The sequence below is a fragment of the Rhopalosiphum padi genome, chromosome 1 (assembly GCF_020882245.1).
Source record: "Rhopalosiphum padi isolate XX-2018 chromosome 1, ASM2088224v1, whole genome shotgun sequence".
NCBI lineage: Eukaryota > Metazoa > Arthropoda > Insecta > Hemiptera > Aphididae > Rhopalosiphum > Rhopalosiphum padi.
The window spans coordinates 52,287,130-52,304,463 of NC_083597.1; the positions used below are offsets into that span (position 1 = coordinate 52,287,130).

Below are 17,334 nucleotides of genomic sequence, written 5' to 3' on the forward strand. Positions count from 1 at the left end.
AAAGACTTAATGCTGATAAATGTATAACGTACGTTTGTACATATTCTAATAAACACTGATAATAAATTTTAATTGAATTATATTTATAAAAAAAGTATATATATATTAAATATTTGTGTTTTCTATATTTATAGTTATCGAATAAAGTTGATTAGCAAAAAATCAATACTCAACTTTAATCAACTAATTGAGACTTATGCTGATATGAAGATATATATTGTATATTTGTATATAATATTTAAGTGTAATAATATTACCTATATTATTATATCATGCATATCGCATATGTTTAATTTTAATTTCTCATAAAAATAATATCGTCGAAATTCAAGGGTGCGGTTTAATTTTTTGTCACCAGTCGTTATATATTCGAATACTTTTCGAAATTTTGCTTGAAATGTATTATCTATTGTACTCACAGACACTCTTTGTGACTTTGTCCATTCCAGGCCTGCACACGCACAATTCGTTGCATATACGTTGCATGTGGATTTTCACAGCATTGTGTGACGGCGTAGGTTTTTTATGAAACATTGTACAGGTATATACGTCATATAGGTAATATAATGGTAAACATCGTATTTTATAATATACAACAATAGCCGACAATGTACCTACTGAATGATAATATATTATTATTATTATTATTATTATATTGTATATTATATTGTGTTGCAAAAGTGGCACTCCATCATGATGGGCTACGAACTGTATGAATAAATGTTACCTATTATTTGTTTTGTTATTTTTAAATAAATTAAATATAGCTTATACTAGTAAGCAGAGACGTATTTAGGGGTGTAGGAGGGGCTTGGGCTCCAGGTGGTAAATTTTGAATTTTAGAGAGCATTTTGATATAATACGGACCTAAGTTTTTCTTACCTGAGGCCAGCGTTGGGTTACCCTACAGGAAAAATAATCAGGTGATTGGAGCGGCAAATTTGCTGCACTTGAAAAATAAAATGTATTTATAATATTATTATATTATTATATTATAATTTGAGACGACTGCAAATGTCCTGCTTGTATTAAGTTATGTACAGTTATTAGATTTGCTGAAAAAAACAATGTATGAATATTTAAATTAAGATTCAAATTAATTATCGTACGGTTTATGGCTAAAAATAATCTGTTTTCCTCGATAGCCTAGGATAAATTTTTATTGTTAATTTCTACGTTACCGTATTTATATATACATTATACTCGTATATCATAGGTATGTGTATTTTATATTAGGCAAACCCTGTCAACTCATAACTTTATATTAACTATATCAATAACAACATTATATAATTTTCGTCATTTATAATACAAGTTATGTATATACCTATATAATGATGTTTTTTAATACTCTAAACAGTCTAAACTCTATAAATTATTTTTTCAATAAAACTAAAAAAAGTTGATTAATTAGGTATAACAGAAAATATTTTAAATAAACTATTACCACAGTCGCGATAAGTCAACCATCGAAGCAAGTCGTTCGTTAATTGTCGCTCCGTATCTACGTTTTGCTATCGCCTTTTGTATAATGCCGGCGTCGTCTTCGGGCGGCGACGACAATCGTCCGCACGCTCTTAACAATTCAGTCGGTAAAATAAAAAAAGCACCAAATGCTTCCAGACCACACAACACGGATCAGGAATGGACCACCAAGACAAGTAAAAAAGCATCTCAATCTAAGAAGGTATCAACTCCAACTAGCCCTATATCTCCCACTCTACAGCAGATTAAAAATAATCCACCAGTATTAAATATGCCCAACAATACATTCGATTACGACATTTCGTTATCTCATTCTACTAATGACACGGCCTCTAATAATATGAATATAGATATAGATTTATCGCATTCTACAACCGATCACGCTAATGTTCCCGTTTCCGCAAATACAACATACACCGCTGATATTTCAAACACTAATATAAATTACGATTCCAACGATATACAGTCCTTACGTAATTCCGAACAACTTAATAAATTTTTCTCCGCGGATTATAACGGTCCGTTCACTACCATTGCGGAACATTCAGATATCAACCTAAAAATTGATCACTGGCACCCGTTAAAATATGCAAAAATTTTTTCCACCAATTTCATTGGCATCAACAACATCAAACCAATTGGTCATAAAAAAATCAAAATCACCTTCAATACTAAAGTTTCAGCCAACAACTTTCTCACCTCCCCTCTACTCGCAAACATTGGATTTACAGCATATATTCCATCTACGCTTATCTACTCTTTCGGAATTATCAGAGTCGATAGTTCCCTAACCGAAGAAGATTTCTGGGAAGGACTTGATAACACAGTCCGCGCTATTGCCTTCAAACGCATTTCAATCAAAAAGGATAATGTCCTAACGCCTACTCGTGTCGTGGAAATAAAATTTTTATCCCCCAAAATCCCAGATGCCGTATCAATTTACAACGTCTTTTTCAAAATTTCTCCTAGCGTCCGTTCTCCCATACAGTGCAATAACTGTTTGCGATTTGGCCACACGGCTAAATTCTGTCGCAGTAAATCCAAATGCAGCCACTGTGGCTTAAATGACCATTCATTAACTACTTGCCCTTCAATCAACGCAACAGATCCAGTTTGCATCTTCTGTAAACTCCCCCACCTCTCCACTGACCGGAATTGCCAAGAGTGGTCATTCCAAAGGGATGTTAAGAAAATTATGGCTACGGAAAACTTACCCTTCCGCGAAGCAGTCTCTCTCAAGAAAAATAATTACTCCTCAAGTGCATTTAGCTATTCAAATATTGTTAATAAACAGTCTGTGTTAAATCCTTCTCATCAAGTTCCGGATACCTCCACTAACTCTTTCCCCCCGTTAACCTCTCAATCACATTACCACCATACACCTCATAGGAAGTATAACAATCATTCTTCTCACTCTAAACAAAAACAATTTCACGTTCCCAACCAATCTAATTTTTCCCTACCAAATGGGCACTTCATAGATTATGCTAGTAAAAATCGGTCCCAGGATCCCAAACCTCCTCAATTTGATCTAACCTGGGTCAATGCCTTCTGCATCAAACTCTCCGAATCCTTATCCAACTCCCCTAGCCTCTCTCCCTTATCTCCCTCTTCCCTTCAAAACTTAATTGAATCATCCCTTATGTCTTGTCTCTCAATTCCAAAAATCTCCGTTATTTCTTCTAATGGTCAATATTCTACAATGGAATGTTCGTAGTCTTCCTGCAAGACTACCTTCTATCCAACACCTCGTATCTTCCTATAATTGTTCCATAATACTTATTTCTGAGACTTGGTTACTTCCATCCCGTAATTGCTTTATTCCTCATTTTAATTTATTCAGACAAGATCGAGTCGATGGCTACGGGGGCGTCGCAATTGCCGCCCATACCTCACTTAATGTATCTTTAATAGAAATTAAACCCCCCTTAAAACAACTTCTCTTGGAAAATAATATCGATTTAATTGGTCTAAAAATAACAAATATTGACGGTTTACCTAATACATCATTCTGGTCCTGCTACAGTCCAAATGATTCACCTATCCCCTTTGAAGTATGGTACTCTCTCTTCCAACTCACAGATCACAACTCTTTCTTTACAGGTGACTTTAATGCCCATCACCCAGCCTGGGGTTCCACTACGTCCACCAGACGGGGTAACTTAATCTACGATGCGTTGAACTCTTCTAATCTTAATATACTTAATAACGGCTCACCTACGCATGTAGGCAGACCCAACTCAACCAATTCGTGTATTGATTTATCCTTATCCACTCCAAATTTATTCTGGCTTTCAACCTGGCGCATTATAGACGATCCTAACGGAAGTGATCATTTACCTATTATCATATCTGTCAATGTTACAAACCCTAACTCCTTACCAAATAACAGATCTACCTTACCCAATTATCTCTCCCCCAATCTCAAATTTAACCTCAATAAAGCTGACTGGCCCCTTTTTTCTCAACTCATCAATTCCTCTATCCCTCTTCTCAACACTTACACATGTCCATTAAAAGATTATGAACAGTTCACTCATATGATCTTAGATATTTCTAAGAAAACAATTCCTATCAAACGTAATAACCTTAACAATTTCCCTCCCTCTCCCCCGTGGTGGAACTCCTCCTGTTCCAAAGCAGTTTCCAACCGCAAATCCTTATATAAAACCTTCATTCGCTCAGGCTCCGTTCAAGATTATCTTACTTATCGCAATGCCAGCGCTGCAACCACACGTCTCTTAAAAGAATCTAAAAGACTAGCTTGGAAACAATTTTGTACGAACCTCAACCCTTCTTCATCCATTCAATCTACCTGGACCACCGCTAAACGCTTTCGCAATAGTATTGTTACTCGCTCTCGTCCTCACAATGACAGTTGGTTCAATGATTTCTGTTGTAAAGTAGCACCATGTTATGTCCCTTCATCTTCTGAAGCCTTACATAATTCAATTTTGCCTGCCTCAAATACACTTACTAATCACATAATCTCCATGCCTATAACCTTAAGTGAGCTAAACGCCGCCATCGCCTCACGTAAATCAATCGCCTCCGGCCCTGACAACATTTCCCCTGTTATGCTCAAACACCTTCCTACTAATGCCGTCGAGTACCTCTTGAATATACTCAACAAAATTCTCCTCCTCAATAAAATTCCTGACTCCTGGAAAGAGTTTATAGTCATACCTATTCCCAAAGCCAACTCTACCACTGCATTTAGGCCCATCGCCCTGTCCTCAGCGTTATGCAAAACCATGGAATTTATTCTAAAAAACCGCCTAGATTGGTGGCTCGAACATAACTCTATTCTCTCTGACAACCTATATGCTTTCAGAAAAGGAAGAGGTACACTTGATTGCCTCGCAAATTTTTCGAGTAAAATATACCAATCTTTTAACAACAAACATTTTTTACCTGCAGCCTTTATCGACATTCGTGGTGCCTTTGACTCTGTCCATATACCAACTCTCCTATCTCACCTTAATTCACTCCAACTACCCCCTATATTCATTAACCTTGTCTCCCTCCTGTTTTCACATAGAACTCTAAAATTCACATCCCCATACGGCTCTACAAACATACGCTCCACTTACACAGGTCTACCCCAAGGTAGCTGCCTAAGTCCCATTCTTTTTAATTTGTATATGAATTTCATTATTAAACAACTAAATACACTTGGACATGAGTGCCTAGTGTATGCTGATGATCTTGTCATATTCTCCTACAATTCAAATATCGATCTCGCTATTGACTCTTTAAACAATTCGCTCAATCTCCTACAAAACCTTCTATCTTCTTCCTTTTTCTCTGTAGCTCCCGAAAAATGTAAGGCCATGATTTTCACTAGAAGACGTTACCTTCTCTCTTTAGATATCACTATAAACGATTTTCCAATTCCAATTGTCCAGAACATAAAGTATTTAGGACTAACACTAGACTCCAAATTACGCTGGGCTCCGCATCTTCAACATCTCATTAAATTTACCTCTCTTTGGGCCAATTTCCTTAGATCAATTTCCAATACGTGGTGGGGATCACATCCCTCCACACTTTTAATCATTTACAAAGCTGTTATAAGGTCCAAACTTGACTATGGATGCTTTTTATCAGGCTCCGCATCCTATTCACATTGGAAAAAAATTAACAATCTCCAAAACTCCTGCCTTAAGTCAATTATTGGTGCCCTTAAATCTACCCCTAATGCGGCCGTTGAGATCGAGACGGCATGCCCCCCCTTTAATATCAGAAACAGATGGTTGGCTGGTAAATTTCTACTAAAAAACTTCTCCCTTCGTCATTCCACAATATTTAATTCCTTTCTTGACATATACTTCTCCTGGCGTTACGTTAAAAAATCTCTCCCAATTCTTGCCTCCACGGCATACTCCTTATTTTCAATCCGTAATTTTGTTACCAATTCTAAAATATTACCCTTATATGAAATTAATTATTTGGCTCTCTCCTACTCACCTATAGTTCACACCAACAGACATTTTCTGAACTTTACTTCCAAGGCACTTAAATCTATATCACCCATCATCGTCAACAATCTTTTCTTAGACTACATTCAAAATAATTTTCCAAATTCCACCCTAATTTATACAGATGGTTCAGTTTCCCCTCTTTCGGCTGGTTACGCTTTTTTCATTCCTGACTTACACATCTCCATGTCTAATAATCTACCCTCTTCTGCCTCATCATTCACTACGGAATGCTTCGCAATATTAGAAGCCCTTTCGACCATCTCTGCCCTCCCCCCCAGCAGTTATCTCATCGTCTCCGATTCCTTATCATGTCTTCTTAGCCTCTCCTCCGATTTTTTCAATTCCCGTCCTTCTCCTATTTCCATTAGGATCAGGCAACTTCTATATGAACTTACCCTTTCAGATTTTATAGTTGAATTCCTTTGGGTGCCCGGCCATTCTGGTATAAAAGGAAATGAAATAGCGGACTCCATTGCAAAATCTACCTCCTCGTTCTGCTGTCCTTCTCCTACTCTAATTCCCTGGACCGATTTTTGTCCCTTATTAAAATACCATATTTATAATTTATGGCGCAACCAATGGAACGGACTAGCCCCCAATTATGCCTCTTGGTACAAAAATATCTCACCATCTATCCCCTCTCACCCTTGGTTTCACAACCTCAAATTAAATCGTAAAATAATTACCTCTTTTTCACGTCTAAGATTTGGACACACCTTACTACCTTCTCACTCTTATAAACTTTCTCTCAATGACTCTCCTTTATGTATGTTCCACGTTCACGATCCCATGATTTGCGATATCTCACATATACTTTTTCACTGTCCCTCTCTGGTTCCCCAACGCAATACCCTCTTCACCCTAATCCACTCCTTTAATGTCAAACTCGACACTCAATCCATTCTCTCTTCACCAAATGTACCAATTATTACCTCACTTATATCCTTCATCAACCAGACTGGTTTAAAAATTTAATTTATTTGTAATATTATTTTTGTTGTTAATATTGTTTTCTATGTAATATTTATAATCATAATTGTCGAAGCTAATTGTTTACAAAGTTTCTTTTAAAAAAAAAAAAAAAAAAAAAAAAAAAAAAACTATTACCAGAATCACGAGGTCTGATGTTTATTGCTAAACATAAGTATCTATACTTAATAACTAACATGAAGTTTTTTTGATTTAAAAATATCAGAATGTAAAATATTTTCGAACTGAATATTTAAATAATCATGTGGCAACTTTTATCCATATAAATATGACAATAATCTAACAATCTACAAGATCATTTTTCTTTGAAAATAAAATATTTATTATCGAACGTGGAAATTAATATTCAATGTTAACAAAAATACTTTGTTTATGCTAATACGATAATCGACAATAATCTATGGCAAAAAAACTGTCTTAAATTACTACAATAAAAAATAAATATGTGTTTGAATTTGAACATACGAAGAAAACAGTTAATTGCACGTAGGTAATACCGTTTATAATGCAGATATTTTATGAGGTTGATTATTTATTAAACCTCATCCAAATTTTTATCTTTATAGGTACAGTTAATACCACATAGAACAATATAATAATACAAAATTTCATAAAATCGACAGCTGAATTATTATGACGTTTGTACAGCGATGATAATGACATGTTTTGCGTACGGTTATAATAGGTAACATACTAGTGCCGAGTATATTAGGCTGTGTAAATAATTGCTGACCGACGTCATCGTTTAGTAGATAAACCACAATGTGGAATTAACAAAAGCTATAGGTAAAATATTTTGGCTTAAACCATAGAGGCTACGTTTTAGTAGAGTTGTACGGCTTATAGTTACCTACTGATGATAATTTTTATTTTATGTTATGCCGCAGCTCAATCCACCGGAAATACTAATATTGTATTGTACTATATATAGTACTTTAAGCGTCTATATACAGTGTGATTTGCCAAGTGTGCTCATCTCTAATAATTCGTTCAATATTATGTATTTATTCAAATTCTTTTGAGAATTTTTGTACCTGCACCTATAATTACAAACGACACAAATTTCTATTTTTAAAATGAGATATGAGAACCCTCCTTTTCTTACTGTAAATTATTTAGCAGACAACAAATATGGTCTTTAAGTACCTATATACAAAAAAAAAAAAAAAAAATCAAAAATCAGATATTCAATAACTTCTGCTTAATCAAAGAAGAAAAACGGGTGATCGAGCTCGCTGAGTCGTCCTGTACATCGTACTAATATTATTTATTATCATCACCAGTCTTATTTCGTGATATTAACATTTAATGCGAGAGCAATATAATAATAATATATAGGTGTATTTTACTTACCGCGGACCTACGCCCGACGTAGATACCTATATTTATAAGTCGTCGATAACACTAGGACTCCGCGGTATAATGTAGAAGGCACTCCACTCGACTTTAAGTGTTTGGCAAATAATACGTAGTAAAATGTCTACCTACAGCCTACATAACAATAATATACGTCGATTGATGGTCCACGTGGTCACGTTTATATATACGGCATATGTGCAGCGTGGCCTTATTACTGTTCCGCGCGAAGATAAACGCGAAAATCATTAAACGTTTAAGCTGTTTACCTATAGGTATTATGTTAAATACCTATAATATCGTGAGTATATTCTCGAGTAGGTAGATAATAATATATCTATTGAGTTATAAATATAAAATAAAATACATATATCTACCTACTCGTATATTATTAACTGGCATGTATACGCAGAGTACCAAAGTATAGTTGTTTCGAAACAATTCGACGGAGCGACAATAATTCACAGCCAGTAATACCTACATAGGTATACTACGAGTATAGGTAACATACGTAGGCATACTAATCTAAAATACGACCACGCCTGCAACTATCTGTGACCGCGTGAAACGCTTTTGACGACTCTGAAATGGAGGTTTTTATTCACAAGTTCAATGTTGATCAACAATCAAAAAGATTTGAACTTATTAAGCCGCGTCGAGTGCGAATCGCAAACCTATAAAATATGTAAACCTTATATTACTATTATATAAACTATTTTCCTGCCATCATAAATTCATAAATCACAAACATATCAATGGATATAATAGTACCTATTTATCTGCAGTATACCAATCAAATATAAAGTCAGTAACCCGTAACCCTAATTATTAATTCAAGCTGTACATAAATAGAGTGAATATTTTAGAAAAGTAATGTAAACATCTACATGATTAAATGCTACCATTTTATCATGATTTACAAAGTAAAATGTCAAAAAAAAAAAAGGTTAAAATTATATTTTAAATATTTACCTAATTTTAAAATAGCCATTTTATAGTTACTTATTGATAATAGCGAATAAACAATATATTGAGTTTTTAATGAATAAGAATAATAGTCATAGTTTAATAAATATATTAACTATATTGTAAGATAATACAGTTTATAACTTTTTAGTAGATGGCAAGATAGGCGAAAAAAAATATGCAATAATTTGAGAGAAAAATATTTTTATCTTATAAATATATAGATTAAATGCATTTTTTTAAATTTATTTTAGAAGGTTAAAAGATTTCTACTGTATACATAGATGGAGGGGAGGAGGGCAAACATAACCGAACCTCGCAGGGAAGAGATCCCACTTTTTTATTGTTTATTTCATCTATTTAGTTAACTATTTTCAAACATACACCTAAGTATACACTTTTTGTTAAAAACAAACAAAACAAACTTTATGAAAGTAGTTACTCTGATACTATCATGCTTTCACGGTTTAAATTATACAAACATTTTAAAGAACATTATCACAACTATACTCATTTAATAAAAAGTATGGATATCTTATGCCACAGTCCATGGCAAACTTTTGGCACACACAGTAGTTTCAACCAAGCAATTTTTATAGAACAAAAAGGGTAAACACAACACATTGAAAATTTGATGATTAGTGTTAATTTCAATTGCTGTATTTATCAGACACAAAAATTATATAATATACAATGATTAAATTAGTAGTATTATAACATATATTAATTGTTACAATACATTACAACAAAATCACATGTACAATATGCATTTTATTTAATCTTTGAAAGTTTATATTTTCCTTATGTTACGTTTAATTATTATAATCTATTACTAATGAGTACTTAACGAAATATTGAAAACAATATAATATTTACATTCATAATTATTGAATTTATACAACTGACTAGAAGATTGTTTATGACTTAGACTTATAAGATTTAACATATAAAATACAATGTCCACAACAAATAATTACATTTAAACAAAATTAAATAGTAAATATTATTAAATAAATAAATACAAAAAAATTAAATAATAAATAGAACCAAAAATAATTAATCAAAAACGTGAATCAGTCTTTAAAAAACATGAAATGACACTGGTATGAGGTAAATAAGATGTAAAAATAAATAAAAATGGTCTTAACACACACACACACATATATATATATATATTCTCATACATTAAATTATTTATAGCCAAAATGGTATTTTTTTGGCATATAAATAGTTATACACAGAGATTCTTTTAACTGTGAACTCTATTTCAGTCAATAATTGTATTTTTCAAAACTTTCTAAATCATAATTAAACAGTTATAGACGTTATAATTAGGGAGTTGCATACATATATTAAAAATAATTGAGAACAATTTTATTTTTTATTTAAAGCCTTTATTAATTTTAATTTTTTTTATTACATCCAAGTATTTTCATAAAATTATTAATAACCAACATTTAAAATAAATTCTTAAAAAAATGACTGTTAAAATTGTTCTATTGTTTTTATTGAGGTATGATACCTTAACTTAATCTGTATGAACACATAATTGAATTTACAAAGAACTGTTTTCCTTGTACTCTCAATATATTAAACAGAACTGTAGAAGACAGACCTGACGTTAATGCAGTATCCTCTTAAACGAAACAAATTTTGGTATTTTTAAATGATCATACTTTGCATTATTATATCTACATACTGCTTAACTAAGAATCTAATTGATGTTTGTTTATGTGCTTTACAAAATGAAGTGTCTAAATTATATCGATAATTTCAATATATAGTGTAGTCAATATATTGGTTCTATTATACATATTTTATTCTACAGTGTTAGTGTTGAAGAAACGAAATATATTTAAATGTATACAACATTTTTAAATGAAAAATGGCACATTTAACTATGATAAGTAGGGCCCATGTATAAAAGCTCTAAAAACTATTAGAAATGCTTTAAAAAAATAATCAACAATTTTTTGATAGGCACACAAACTAGACAAAAATGATGGATTACATTTTGGCATTCATAACACTTCTTTGTCTTAAATAAAATTATTAATCAACTTTAATGCGAAAACAAAATATGGATGCACAATAAATAAATAGTACACTCTAAATGACACTCTAAATTAATGAGATTGCAATGTAACTCAAACTGACCACTTAGTTGTTATATTTTGTTTAAGACACCACATCGAATAAAACAAAAAAATTGACAAAAATTTTGTTCACTATTAAATAAAAGAATCAACTATAGGACGTAATGAGAGGTATGTGGACCAGTATCATACAATGATAAACTAATAGTAATAAATCATTGTTTAATATTGTCAAATAATCGTTGGCCAACTGGCCAACATTGAACCAGTTTAGTATGCTATAATATACCAGCAAACCCTAACTAGTCCACCCCTGTCAACTGTACATATTATATTATATCATATTATTACATACTTACAATTTTTCATTTATTCCACTTTTTTTTGTGGTGTCTTATCATTAGCACCACTTACTTGATTATCAATCAGGTCTTGTACTCCTATCCAAGAACTAAAACACTGGTGCAAAGTAATGATTACAAAAACCAATGTCAAAATTGGAGCTATTCGAAATAATGCAGTTTGGCAGAACAAAAACAAAATTATTGAAGCCGCTATACAAAGGTTACTTAATTGTGCGTAGAATTTCCTAAAACACAAACATAGAAGATATTTTACACAATACAATAGTTTTTTTTTTTTTAATGATTACTTACAAATTACGTTTGGGGATTTCCATTTGCCATAAAATACCCGCACATGTATTTAATATTAACGAGGTAATCAATGATGGATCTGGATCTAAGTATTTGCTTTGACTGTAATAATTTCAAAAAATTAATTTCAAATTTTTATGCAAACAAAATACAAAATATTACTGGTAATTTCGTGCCCATTCAATGCTACACGGCAGATGACAACCACAAATAAGTAACCACAACAAAAAAAGTGAAAAATGTATGTGGATAGATGTCAGTGATAAATTCAAAACTGGTTTTTCGCCTTTCATAAAATACTCTTTAAAAAATATAATTGGGTAATAAATCAACTGGTCAATGCAGTCTTGAACCATTGTACACAACTGTAACATTAAGCATTTAAATATCCTTTAGTTATTTCTTATATTATATTAAACAATTTTAGAATGAAAAAGTAAACTTTGTATAGCATTGATTAACATTAATAAGGAAAAGATATTAGACTGGACATTGATGATGGAAAAATTATATTGATGTTACCAAACTTAACAATTTAATAATATTATAATTAAAATAAATTACAGTTTCAAAATATTAACTTAATTAATAATTAACTTACCAAGAAATAATAAAAAAATGCTGAAATAACAAGTCCTACAGTACCACATGTATTGTAAGAAATTAAAATGGCTATCATAGAAACAGCTATTGGTAATTTTCCAAATCCATACAGTATCCAGTCAGATAATGTAGCATTTTTTTTCAAAGTTTTCATTATAAACCTGTAAAAAAGTTAGCACATGAAATACTAAGTTATTAAAAAAAAAACTTTAAATTATGTCTAGTATTTACCCAACTAATAGTTCGTTTATAGCCTTCCCCCAAAATAACATCATCATCCACAGTGCTATAGTAGCAAAATACATGAATGAATTAGTTATGCAATATAGCAGTGATGAAAATATCATTGTCTTTAATGGATGTCCAAGCCAGTCTATGCCACCAATTGGTTTATTGATGTTAGGCCACTGGTTTTGCCTAGAAAAGAAATATCACTATTACCTTAGTATACTTAATTATTAAAATTTATCAACTTAATGATCTTACATAACCGTCAAAAAACAAATTGTAATGGCCAAAGTTTTAAAAACTCTTATAATTGATGGCAAGGAGTTATGATATATTGAGCAATCGTCTTTAGTTGAATTTGCTAATTGTGAAAATTGATTTGACAATACTAACAGTATTATGATACCAATGTATGACGGAAAAGTCAATCCATATTTCAATCCTATTGTTCCAATTGTGTCCATAATAGATAGTTCTAATCTAAAAGTAAACACATTTTTATTATAACAGCACACAAATGGTTTTTATTACTTACTCAATACGATAGTTGCATTTTGGATCTAATATGAACTGCAAATATGGATCTTTTGTTGCATTTGACAGAGGAATGTTTTCTAAAGATATTCTCAATGGTTCTACATAACTGTCGCTGAAATTAGAAGTAAAACCATCAAAGCCACAATGAACAATTTAACAAGAGATTACCTATAGCTAAAAATAGCTTACCTAGTGATACCATGCAAAATGCCTTGTGTCCAAGGTACTATAAATTTAGAAACAGCATGATGATGTTTTTTTGAGCATTTGATGGGTACCATGTGCACATTATACACACAATGCATACATATACTAGCTGGCCAACCATGCAGGATAGTTTTGTATTGTATTGTTTCAAAAACATTGACATTCCATAAAATATATCTATCGAAAACTCCGTACCAAAATCTCCACAACATTTGATTAGTTCTATCACTAGCTTCATACAAGTCAATATTCAATGCTGTCTAGAATGAAGCATTATTAATTTATTATCTGACTTTTTATTACAGTTTAGAAAACTTACTGGTTTTTTAGTATTTTTTATTTTGAAAACCAAATTTGAATGACCTAATTTGTATACGTCAGGCAACTTTAATGTAATATGTCTTCTTTTCATATGTTTTGAAACCGATATAGTACTATTAGAAGACCAGTTTGTACCAAATAAACTAAAATAATACAATATTAGGAATTTTGAATAAAGATTGTAAAATAAATTAATTTAATTTAATACCATACCAGTGTTTTTTTGAATGATAATCAGGTTTACACGAAAATACCCAATCGTGGTATTCAATATTCACAGCTTCAGCAGTCATTTCATAGTTAAAAGATTTTTCAAATAATGGCAGATGTATAACGATTGGCATTGCTGTTCCTTTTTCTAATGAAATTGATCTTTGAAGCTTATATGTTTCATTCCATTCAATCACGTTAGGCTCATTCAATTTTACAGTCATAGGATGTAGATTAGAATGAAACCACTTTCCATTACTTCTCTGTTATTTAATAAATATAATTAGTAGAAATCACTCATACCACAGATGATCAGTGAGTATTGTAAATCTATTAAACGGTATATATAATTAAGTTATTTTTCTTTTACATACTTTGTCAAAATGATAAGAAGAAACTTTTTTTCTCCATTCGTAAATTGTATCGTCCGAGTCTGATTCTGCAGAGTCAAATAGCACTCTTACAATAGATTTGACCAACGATTTACACCACAAAATACACTGATGGTCAGTAGAAGTCCAGACACCAGGTATGGCTAAACTCTAAAGATCAATTGGATGTTTGAATTTAATAATCTTCTTAAGTCAATTAAATTATTTATATAAAATAAGGTACTTACTAATGCATTTATGTCTGCATGTGGGGTATAAGTCAAGCAAGGCCAAACCATTAAATCTCGATGACCACCACCAATGGATAATAGTGAAATATTTGACAAAAATGAAGACCTTGGTTTGTCCAATCCGTTCCCCCAAATTTTTTCTACTTGGTCATAATAGCTATCCATATAATGATCAGCTAAAAACAAAGGTCTATGGGGAGTGGCCAAAGTAATGATCAGTTCAACGAGATTGGTATCAAATGAAGGATCAATAAACAATCCTTTGGCTATAATACCACCCTGGAAATAAAAAACAATTTTAATAACATAAGATAAAAGAACATCAATATTTGCATTTGATAAACTAATTTAGTTACTAATCGCAGTTTGTTTTTTGGAAGGCTAAATAGTAAATGCCTAATCAATCAACTATATATTTATACATGTGATAAAACTGTTTGCTATATTTATTCTCGTATTATGATTACACGGTCAGTAAAATTTATAATAAAATATATCAATAATTGTGCTTCATCAGGTTTTTTCAATATTTTGATTTTGTAATGAACTATATGCATTATAATAATATGCTTCAAAATTATGATACTTGTTTGTTATTGCTAAGGCATCAGGCCACTGCTCATTGTACTTGAGATAAATTTTTAACAGCATAACAATTTTCAAATAAAAGCAATGAATGATTAATAAACATAACAATAAGATTATTTTCTAAAGATCCACTTCTATTCATTCTTTCATTATCATTGTAATTTATTTAATCGGTATTAATATTGTTTATGTTGTAAACATTAAATGCCAGTAATATTACAGTGAATAATTTATTAAAATTAATCCATAAAATTATCTAATGATTGTAATATAAGTTAGGTACACACTTGACACTATAAATAAGTACTAAAAAAATCTTTTTAAAAATTTAAAATTCATAAGAAAAAAAAAAGTTTTACTATTGATATTTCCAATAGATTATTTATGTTAACAATGTTGTTAAAATTTAGAAAATATGACAAACAATTTTAATATACATGTTTGCAGTGGCGGCCTGGGAGAAAAATCATAATTTCAGCAGCCCTTTTTATATATATAATTATTATATACTTTTGTAAACATAATTTAGCTTTTAAATTTTTAAATATTTTAAATAATTGATATAAAACAAAATAAAACGAATAACTATTTGAGATTCTATTTTTAAATTTGTTACAATAAGTTGTCAACAAGCACAGACTGGCCGAACACAAGCCGGTCCCACATTATTAAATAATTAGAAATCTACTTTTTGTGTTTAATAATATTACATTTACATACTTATTACTTATTAGGTAATATTTTAATTTATAATTTTAGAATAATAATATTAATAAATATATATTTTATATGAGCATTCATGAGACAACTAAATTCAATAAATTACCATAGAATGTCCAATAAGTATAATTGATGTAGGTTTGTAGTCATATTCATATGTTTTTATGATTGTATCAATACATTGGGAAACAAATGCAGTTTGCTGTAATAGAACACCTCCAAAGACAGCAGAATATTCTTCATTCAAGTCAACAGTAAAAAAATCAAATTTTATATTTGATTGAATATGGTACATTTTTCTAATGTTAACTGAAGCAATGGACCGAACTGCAACGGATAAAACGTTAGTAGTTCAATAAAACTTGTTCAAAAACTATTTATAAATAGTCATATGGTATTATTATTACCTTGTCTGTACGATCCACTGTGTCCGGGTATAAAAATGACTGGTGTACCGTAAAACTTCATAGATTTTATTTTTTCCATTGTTTGGCCTTCAGTGTAAGCGTACAAATTATACTTTCCCCTGTTCATGGGCACAGAGATTTCCTGAAAAAGAAGAAAATTAATCAGATTAATAATTGGCATCATTATCATCGTAATGGAGAGTGTAAATACTAAATAACGAACTAATGTCACTCACAACAAAATGAGGATATTCGAACATGAACGTCATCTCACAATTGTTGGCCGTCTTTTGTGTCAACGTTAATTGCTTGTAGACGCCCGCTGTAAAGATTATCAAAAGTATCGCGCTCACGTAGCTCACTGGGCTGGGAATCTTCATCTTAACGATGTATTTCCAAACGTCCACCATTCCGAAGTCGTTTTTGATGTGCGTAATCAGTTCGATGGCTAGCTAATGTGTTTCGAACACATAGAAACTATGATATAAACTGTAACAGTTAGTAATAAATAACATTTTAAACGAATGTTGTTGGCCTTAATTTGTTTAAATTGAATAATTTCATTAATTTATATAATAGGTATCTGACGGGCATTGCGTCTATGCGTTTTTAAATAATATTAATAATAATAAAATAGGTATTATGTTTTATTTAACTGTTAACACATAAACGGAGAATGATAAGACGAATGATAGCAGCTGAATGGCTGAATCACAGATTATACCTCAAATCCTCGGCGGTTATGTTATCATTATAATATAGGGTTCGGATTTGAATTTTGAAGGCAAAAGAAAAATAATTTTTATATAAAAATGTGTGTATAAGACACGACGAATGTACTTTTTTTTTGGCTTTTTT

General features: G+C 31.2%; 1 protein-coding gene across 1 annotated transcript; it reads right to left on the minus strand.

The window, feature by feature from the left end:
* Nucleotides 1-9,911: 9,911 nt before the first annotated feature.
* LOC132932463 (GPI inositol-deacylase) lies at nucleotides 9,912-17,123 on the minus strand. The gene is made up of 15 exons (XM_060998844.1): nucleotides 16,713-17,123; nucleotides 16,477-16,618; nucleotides 16,176-16,396; nucleotides 14,759-15,040; nucleotides 14,514-14,681; nucleotides 14,143-14,402; nucleotides 13,928-14,072; nucleotides 13,591-13,868; nucleotides 13,400-13,513; nucleotides 13,123-13,344; nucleotides 12,868-13,053; nucleotides 12,635-12,797; nucleotides 12,196-12,398; nucleotides 12,034-12,135; nucleotides 9,912-11,966 (listed from the first exon to the last, which is right to left on the minus strand). The coding sequence occupies exons 1-15, from the start codon at nucleotides 16,884-16,886 to the stop codon at nucleotides 11,747-11,749; spliced, it is 2,880 nt and encodes a 959-aa protein (XP_060854827.1). The 5' UTR covers nucleotides 16,887-17,123; the 3' UTR covers nucleotides 9,912-11,746.
* Between the last annotated feature and the right edge of the window lie 211 nt (nucleotides 17,124-17,334).